The sequence below is a fragment of the Myotis lucifugus genome, unplaced genomic scaffold, assembly GCF_000147115.1.
Source record: "Myotis lucifugus unplaced genomic scaffold, Myoluc2.0 scaffold_1335, whole genome shotgun sequence".
Classification (NCBI taxonomy): Eukaryota; Metazoa; Chordata; class Mammalia; order Chiroptera; family Vespertilionidae; genus Myotis; species Myotis lucifugus.
This window is the reverse complement of record NW_005872383.1, coordinates 78603-87111: the sequence shown is the minus strand read 5'-3', so window position 1 is coordinate 87111 and position 8509 is coordinate 78603. Positions and strand designations below refer to the sequence as shown.

General features: G+C 53.4%; 1 protein-coding gene across 1 annotated transcript in view; it reads left to right on the top strand.

The window, feature by feature from the left end:
- The first annotated feature begins 136 nt into the window (after positions 1-136).
- The window catches only part of LOC106695458 (collagen alpha-1(V) chain-like), an 11603-nt gene continuing 3230 nt past the window's right edge, over positions 137-8509 (top strand). The window contains exon 1 of the mRNA XM_014449663.2: positions 137-438. Within this exon, the coding sequence (XP_014305149.1) occupies positions 195-438 (244 nt within the window). The 5' untranslated portion in view covers positions 137-194. The remainder of the gene's footprint in view (positions 439-8509) is intronic.

Sequence of the window (8509 nt, the reverse complement as noted above, 5' to 3'; positions counted from 1 at the left end):
GATCGTGCGCACTGTGGGCACGTCGGGGGCCTGCTGCTGTTCAGGGCCTTGAGAATCCCGACCCAGGGCCGTCCTGGTGGGCGGCTGAGGACTGAGACTCAACCGCTGCTGTTTCTCTCCCGCCCCTGCAGGGTGAGGGCCCCCAGGCCGACAGCGTGCTGACCTCCGCCCCTGCCTCCCGGACCAGGCACCCCATGGGCCACCCTCTGCAGACCCTCAGCCGGCTCCCGCCGGGCGAGCTCAGCCCCGAGGCGGGTGGCGGGGTCCAGAAGCGGACTCTGCTCAGGCAGCTGATCGCCTACTTGGCCATGATAGCCCCCTCGCCCACCCCGGCGGGCCCACTCGCGCCTGATGACCTTCTGCGTGTGCCTTGGAGGAAACACGGGAAGCGGTTTTCGCCTTCAGAAGACCCCACCGAGCCCCTGGGCACTGGCGATGGTAAGTCAGCCCCACCCCCTCTGGGGTCGTTTGTTGTCAACTCCATCTTCCCAGCACCTGCTTCACTGTGTGTGTGTGTGGGGGGGGGGGAGGACGCCAGGCACCGGTGAGGAGGGCGCCTTCGGGTGCGCTTCCCCGTGTGGCTGGTGGAGGGAAGGTGGCCATGCCCATGCCGGATGGACCGGGTCGCGACACTGTTCCTGCTCACACCCCTGTCTGCGGTTTCATGGTTTCCTGACTTTACTGAAGAGGGTGAGGTGGGCGGGGCCCTGGCCAGCCCCAGCCCCACGTGGTGTGGGCCACACGGGCTCTGGAAGGTGGGCTACGGCTGCGTTTACTCCGTCACACGCCCCATCTCTGCTGTGGTCACACGCGCCCAGGTCACATGGTTAATGCGTATTTGTCCCCAAAGCCCCAGGTGAGACAGCGCCGCTCACAGCGCGATGCTGGCACTGCGTGGCCTTTCCCGCGGCCAACACGCAGCGCTGGGCTCGCCGACATGTGAGTTATGCCCTGTGTGACCGCCTGAGGGAGAGGGGCCGTGCCTGCTCCTCCGTGAGACGCAGAAGGCTCTGCGCACTTTTATCCGCACGGCCTTTCCCGAGGCCATCGCACTCAGCGCGATGCTGATAAAGCAGCCTTCTCCTCTGAAGATCCCACACTGTCGAGTAATACTCCCTCCACGTCCCGCGTGGAGTAGGGTTCGGTACCTGAAAGAGGAGCCGCACAGCAAATGAGAAAAAAAGACACAAGATAATTTTGCAATATTGGGGGACCAGGCGGGCAAGTCCCAAAGGACTTCCTCCCATGCTCAGGCTGCTCCAATCTTTTATTGATCTGGAGTAGCCCTTAAGAAAAGGAAGTTTCAATGACACACAGATCAGCAATTTCCAGGAGTAGACAAAAGTATCTGATTAACTCATCAATAGATTTCCGAGTGTAGGCAGAGTAACTGATTAGCTTATCAATAGATTTCCGAGTGTAGGCAGAGTAACTGATTAACAATAATCAACAAGGATCTACATAACTATCTAAGGAATTAAGGGAACTAAGGTGGGGATGCTTCAACTATTATTACCTAAATTAACTGAATGGTTCCTAGATTAACTGGGTGGTGCACAGCCCTGACCTTTACTAGGACTTTCAATGGCTACTAGCTTTTGGGGGGGGTTTCTGTCTAAACTCAGCTAGTGAAGACAATGAATGGACTCCGGCACCACACCACAGACCCAGCAGGGGACGGTGGTGATGACACCTGCCCGAGGATCGCGGAGTGCCCTGCTTGTGTGGGTCTGCACTCGCCGCTGTTCAGGGAAGGCCCTCTCCCCCATGTAGCTGCTGTGGCACCTTTTAAATCAGGGGTGGGGAACCTCTTCCTGCTGTCAACGTAAAAAACCATTGAAACCTGTAAAGAATTTTTGTGAGTTTATTTGAGCCAAACTGTCGACATATGCCGGGAAGCAGAACCTCAACGAATTGAGATAGTGCTCCGGAGAATGGCAGGGTTACATCCGTATTTATACATGAAATTCATTGGTGACAGATTTAAGGAGGTGGGATTAAGTGAAGCAGGGGGAAACCTCTGTGATAGGATAGCAGGATCAATTAACATGATAATGAAGGAATTTATAGTATCTGTCCTGGCGCCCAGAACATTTGGTTGTGCCCCAGGGGCTCCAGAAAAAAGGGAAGTTACAAGTTACCCAGACATTTCAAGGGTATGTTATCTTAGAGGCAAAAAGGCAAATGGGCTCAGTAAGGATCAAAGTTGATCTTGTCAATGAAGATACTGGCCTAGGACATAACTGCCCACCATAACTGCTTTTAGTTAAAGTTTAATTTCAGACCATCCTTTGTGGTTACTTTAGGTCTCCGAGTCTGCAGAACTGCCATGCAGGCCTCTCCTGAGCTTGTCAGGTCAGCATGTGGCCCCTTTCGTCCACACTGCCCAGACCTTTTGGACATTTATAACATCACTCGTGGGTCATAGAACATTATCATCTTAACAATTAGCTGTTCTATTTGGTCAAACATTTAATTAACTCACCCCAATGCTTGGCAGGGCCAGGCCCACTGATTTCTGGGCCAGATGCTCCCCACCCTGTTTACATGAAAGAGACGCCAGGCTGCGGTGAAGGGACGGAGCGGAAGGTGTGCGCTGTGCACCTGGCTAAGCCGTCGCACAGAAACACTCCCTCCGTGGGGTTGGCATTTCCACGGGGCTGTGCCTGGGGGAGCCCATTCCCACCAGCTTTTTCCTTTGGGCCGGTGTTCTCTGCTGGCTGCTGCCTTCTCTGCTCAGATGCGTCCTCTGCCTGTTGCCCTTTCTTTCTTTCTTTCTTTCTTTCTTTCTTTCTTTCTTTCTTTCTTTCTTCTTCCCTTCCCTTCCCTTCCCTTCCCTTCCCTTCCCTTCCCTTCCCTTCCCTTCCCTTCCCTTCCCTTCCCTTCCCTTCCCTTCTTCTCTCCTCAGAGTATTTATTCACCTCCCGCTCAGCACCTGCCATGAATGCCTTGGGAAGGTCCCTCCCCGCCTGTTAGCCTCTGTCCATGGTGCTGACCCTTCTCGCGTCCCCTCAGCTTCTGTATGGCTTCTGTACATGCGATGACGCTGGGATGATGCTGGGCGCCCTGTCTTTAACGCCCTCCCTTCCTGTGCTATCTTCCACAACTTAAACATCTCCCAGTGGACGGCCTGGGTCCTCCCTGCTGGAAGAGGGAAATACTGCTGCCCGCCAACAGCACTCAATCCTCCGAGCGCCCCCTGGTGCCGGGCAGAGGTGACTGCTCCACGTGTCTGCTGGAGCTGCACCGCTCGGAGCCCCTCCCCACGTGTCACCTCCCACCCTCTTCACTGTCCCCTGCCCCTCTGAACTGGTCTGCGTTGCAAAGTTGGTTATAGTTTTATAGGTAGCATCTTCCCAGCTGCCCGTGTGCTTAGAGGAGTCACGTAAATGTCCACCATGAAGCAGAGAGAGTGTGCGATGAGCCCGCACACCCAGCCCTGGCCCCTCCTGCTGCTTCCCCTCTCCCTCCCCTCCCCCTCCCCCTCCCTGTCACCAAGTGATCCACCGTGGATAGCAGCATTGCTTTGCCGAGAGATTGGACTTGCCTGAGCCTGACCAGCAGTTCTGTCCTGGAGTAAAATCGACGGCAGTGTTTTCAGGGCATCAAATAGCAGTCAGCACTCAGATTGTTCTGTTGTCGTAACTTTCTTTACAGTTGGTTCTTTTTTGATTCAAAGTACAAAGAAGGTCCACAGAGTTGGTGGCTACATCTGTGAAGCCCCTTTTATTTTTATTGTTTTAAATTGTTATTTCTTAATTTGAGAGAGGAAGAGGGAGCGAGAGGAGAAGGAGAGGAGAGGGGAGGGAGAGAGAGAGAGGAGAGAAAGAGAAGGAGAGGGAGGGGAGGGAGGGGAGAGAGAGAGAGAGAGAGCTATTTGTTGTCCCACCTATTGGTGCATCATTGGTTGACTCGGTATGTGCCCCGAGCAGGGATCAAACCCACAACCTTGGTGTATGGCCGACGCTCTAACCCACCGAGCGACCCGGCCAGGGCTGGCCCCTTTTGATCTACAACAGGTTTCTCCTCCCTCTTTTCTCTTTCCTGGCAATTCATTGCGCAATGTATTTATTGTCGAACTGGCTCGCTAGCTCACTGTCCCGCAGAGTTTTTCAGCGTCTGGACTTTGCTGGTGGCCTCCTAAGGACAGCATGCAGCTCCCTATCCCCGTGGCCCAGGCTCCAGACGGAGACTTGGCCCTTCGTGTTCGGTGTTCAGCAAGAGGCGGTGATGTGCCTTCCGTCGGGGGCGCCTTCCAGCGGTGCCCCATTTTACCACGTCAGCAGCACAGCCACTCCACTTCTGAGCAGCGTCCACCTTGACTGTTGGAAAGGTGCTCGATCCCCCCACCCCAGCCACCCCACCCCGGGCCGCGCCTGCCCTTCCTCCCAGGACATGCCGCACAGTGCCGTTCCCACGGTGATATCTGGTCGGTGCCCGTCTCCTGTGGGCCCTACGCTCTGGGGAGCTGGCGACGTGCCTCTTTCTCCATTTGCATCCCAGGGTCCAGCAGGTGCCAGACTCTTCCACATAGAGGGTCCAACCTCAAGAGATGGTGCTGTTTCCAGCCTCAGTTTCCTGAGGAGGAAGCGACAGCTTGAGGGTGGATGGTGGTTGGCCCAACCTAGGATCCCGTGAGACCCAGTGGGCGTTCTTAAGAGCCAGCTGTCCAAAAGGCAGATGTGAATACAATAGACTTGTTACTGTGGCTAATTGGTCCATTAATGTTTTAAGTGGCCATTTAGCTCCAAATTCTAGCTTTCTCTGACTGCATTGTGCGCAGTGCTATGTTAAGCCTGTAGGGGGCGCAGAGGCACAGGTGAGCTCACTGAGATCCTGGAGGGAGGGGTGTGAGCCAGGGGAGGGATAGACTGTGGCCTTCTGTGTTTAAATGAAAATGGACAAGGAAAGACCAACTTCTCCCTAAGTTTGTGGTCTAGGGCCTTACAGCCCCCACTTCCCCTCCCGTCCCCCTACCCCCCGCAGAAGTCCACAGTCACGCCCAGGGCAGAATTCCCATGAAGGCACAGGCGCCGCAGCCTCTCCACGAAAACTATGTTCCCCTTCAAATAACCTTGAGGGAGGCCAGGAAAGCCAGAGGGGTGGGCAGGTGTGTCCTGACTTCTATGGGTGGCCGCCCAGAACAGGGAGGGAGGGGCCTGTGAAAAAGGCCACGTGACTCATGACCCTGGCCTTCAGCAGCTCCAGGTAAAGCTCCAGGAAAACCCACCCCACGTGCTTCCAAGGTGATGGACGCGTCAGGCCTGGCTCCCGCGTGTGGCCAGTGTCCATGACGGAAAAGAGACCGTCTTCCTCCTCTATTCATTGTTTACCCCTGTCCCCTTCCAAAGCTTTAGGGCAGAGGTGGGGAATGTCCCGCCCGCGGGCCAGATGAGGCCCGAGAAATCATTGGGCCTGGCCCTGCCAAGGCATTGGGGTGAGTTAATTAAATGTTTGACCAAATAGAGCAGGCTCATTTTTAACTTGATAATTTTGTATGGCCCGAGAATGATGCCATAAATATCCAAGTGGCTGTGGGCAGAAAAAAGGTTCCCACCCCTGCTTTAAAGCAACGTAAAATTCAAAGACCTACATGAGGCAGGCGTGGAAAAGACAAAGGTCACAGTGAGCGTGGAGTGGCGGTGCTGTAGACAGACGTCGTGGGTCCCGCGCCCCAGCAGCAGACCTGGTGTCCGGGTCACCCCAGGCGGAGTGCTCCCTGCTAACAGGTTAGCCTGTCATTGTGTGACCCGTTCGCTATGGGAAATAGAATTTGTAAACGATTATTTGTTCCTTTTTACCAGTTATATACGTAATAAGTGGTTACCACTCGAAACCTGAACACTAGACACAAAGGTAGACACACACAATTGCCAAGACCACTGCTATCCGTGTGGGGTGTCCTGCCCCTTGGGTTCCCCGTGCGACCGTGCCTTGCATGAAGCAGGGCCACCGGGGGCAGTGGCAGCTCTGCACCTCCCTCTTCTTTCCCATCGGTGCCTCATGGGCCAGTCCTCCTCCAACTAGGGAGCAATGCGCCGGCCCCGCCTGTGACCGCGGCCACTTTTAGGCAATGAAAAGTGCCATGTCCACTTTTTGTATTTAAATTTTTAAATATTGTGGTAAAATACACTTTGGTTTGATCATAAATTGAGTTCCTAGCTGCAGATGTATGTAAACCATGCACATGGGCCATCCACCTTCTAGAACTTTCCTACTCACAGGAAGTCCAGCAGCTGCCACTGTCCTGAACTCGTTTCTCTAAGTCCAATCCCCGTGCGCTCCTGATTCAGCCCATTCCATTAATGGAGACAGATTTCAATACCACGCACAGTGGCCCACCTGGACAGTTTCATATTCCAGCTTGGCATTTGCCACCAGCACGTGCCCAGCTCCTCCCCTGCCATTGCTGGTGACCATGCTGAGCGTGCACTCACGTTAATGTGCATCTCAAGGAAACATTCTTTAGAAAGCAGCTGAGTGCCAAGCCTGCCACCAGCCGAGTTACACAGTTAACGCCAACGCCAACTGGGCAGTGTTTGTCCTTTGCCTCCCTGTTACATGTAATGAGGGAGAGGTGGACTGGGTGCAGGTTCTGTGAGACCAAAGTTGGCAGCCCACCTGGGCAGGGCTCCTGGCACCAGGTGGCAGCTCAGCTCAGCACCTCATTTAGCCAGTGAGCAGTGCACACACTCAGCTGTCAGACCACGGCCCCTGGTTGGAAAGAGAACACATTTTACTGTTCCCTTGTTGCTCCCAGTGAAATAGACAGGAAGCTGACATAAGATTAAGCCTGTGGCCCCCAGGTGGAGGCCCAAATGAGGACAGAATAAAATAATAAACTCCTTCTGAGTATATCTGAGTCATTGCAAACACCTGAGAGTTGGTCTCCAGAAATTAAATGAACTATATGCTCTCTAAACAAAAGAGACACAGTAAATTCCTCATTATGATGATGGTTATGGAGGTAGTGGTGATGAAGATGATAATGATGATGATGGTGGTGATGATGGTGGTGATGATTGTGTTGATGATAATGGTGATGATAGTGGTGGTGATTAGCTTAGCTCTTTTTTAATAAATATATTTTTATTATTGATTTCAGAGAAGGGAGAGGGAGAGAGAGAAACATCAATGATGAGAGAGAATCATCGATCAGCTGCTTCCTGCACACCCCACACTGGGGACCAAGCCTGTAACCCGGCACATGCCTGACCGGGCATCGAACCGTGACCTCCTGGTTCATAGGTCCAATGCTCAACCGCTGAGCCACACTGGCCGGGCAGCTCTTTTTTTTATAATGTGAAAGTATCTTTCACTCTTACATTTGAAGGACATGCTCACTGGATATAGATCTCTGAGTTAAACATTATTCCTTTGAACACTTCAAATATGTCATTCATATGCATGTTATCAAATATGTAATTGCATATATTACACCAAATAGGTCATTCTTGTGAGATACTCACATGTCTGTGACCTCTGCTTTTCTTAAGAAGTCAGCGCCCACTCGTCCCTGTTGCTCTGCGTATAATCTCTGCTGCTGAGACCGTCCTCACTTTGTTCTCAGCATTTGGACTGTGAGTGCCGTTGTGCCCACTCTCGTGTTTATTCTTGGAGTTTCCTGAGCGCCTTGAATCTCTAAGCTGATGTTCTGCACCTGTTTGGGAGGTTTGGGGGGCTTTCTTTTTTTGGCCCCATTCTCTCCTCCCCTCTTGGATTCCAGTGGCAGCGTCATGTCTGGCACTACCTGCAGGCCCTGGGTTCCATCCTATCTTTCCCGCCTCGTCGCTCTGTCCTCCCGTCACAGGACCATCTGCCTTCAGGCTCACGAGCCCTTTCTTGTCCCCCAGCCACACTCACCGACCTGTGTGGGAGGCTTCCCATTTCAGGGTGTTCCTGTCACCCCCAGAATCGCCTGTTTCTCACTGGGTTTGCTGGGTGCTGCTGCTCTGCCTGTGTTTATAGCATCTTCTTGCTGTCCTTGTCCCTCCCTGATGTTGACTCCTTTTGTCTTGATTGCATGTCCCGTTTTTCTGATTCTCATATGTCTGTTGCTGTTGCTGCTCCCTGGACACCGTGTGTGTGGGACTGAGAATGTGTCACCTCCCCCTGAACGGAGTTGAGTGCTTGCTTTTTGCCTGGAAGCAGTGCAATTCTTGGAGGACGCTTTGATTTGCGTCCTGTCGGGCGCTTAACTTTTCAGGGAGATGAAGCTGCTCAGGCTCCTCCCCTGGCACGTAATTCCAGCTGTTTTATCCAAGGCCCTACTTCCATCCTCCTCCTCGGTCCATGAGTTTGGTCATAGGTCCTTCATGGGTCCACGTCCATTTTCACTGTTTAAAGACACTGAGCCTTGGTGTAACCGGACAGTCACGTGGGACTCAGATTCAACAAACAACACGTGTTTCTGCACACCGCCTGTGCCTGTCGTCAGCGGGAGGGTTGCTGTAGGAGGCCCTGTGTGTGCCCTCTAGGAGCATGGATTCAGCACTTCCTGGAGGACCCA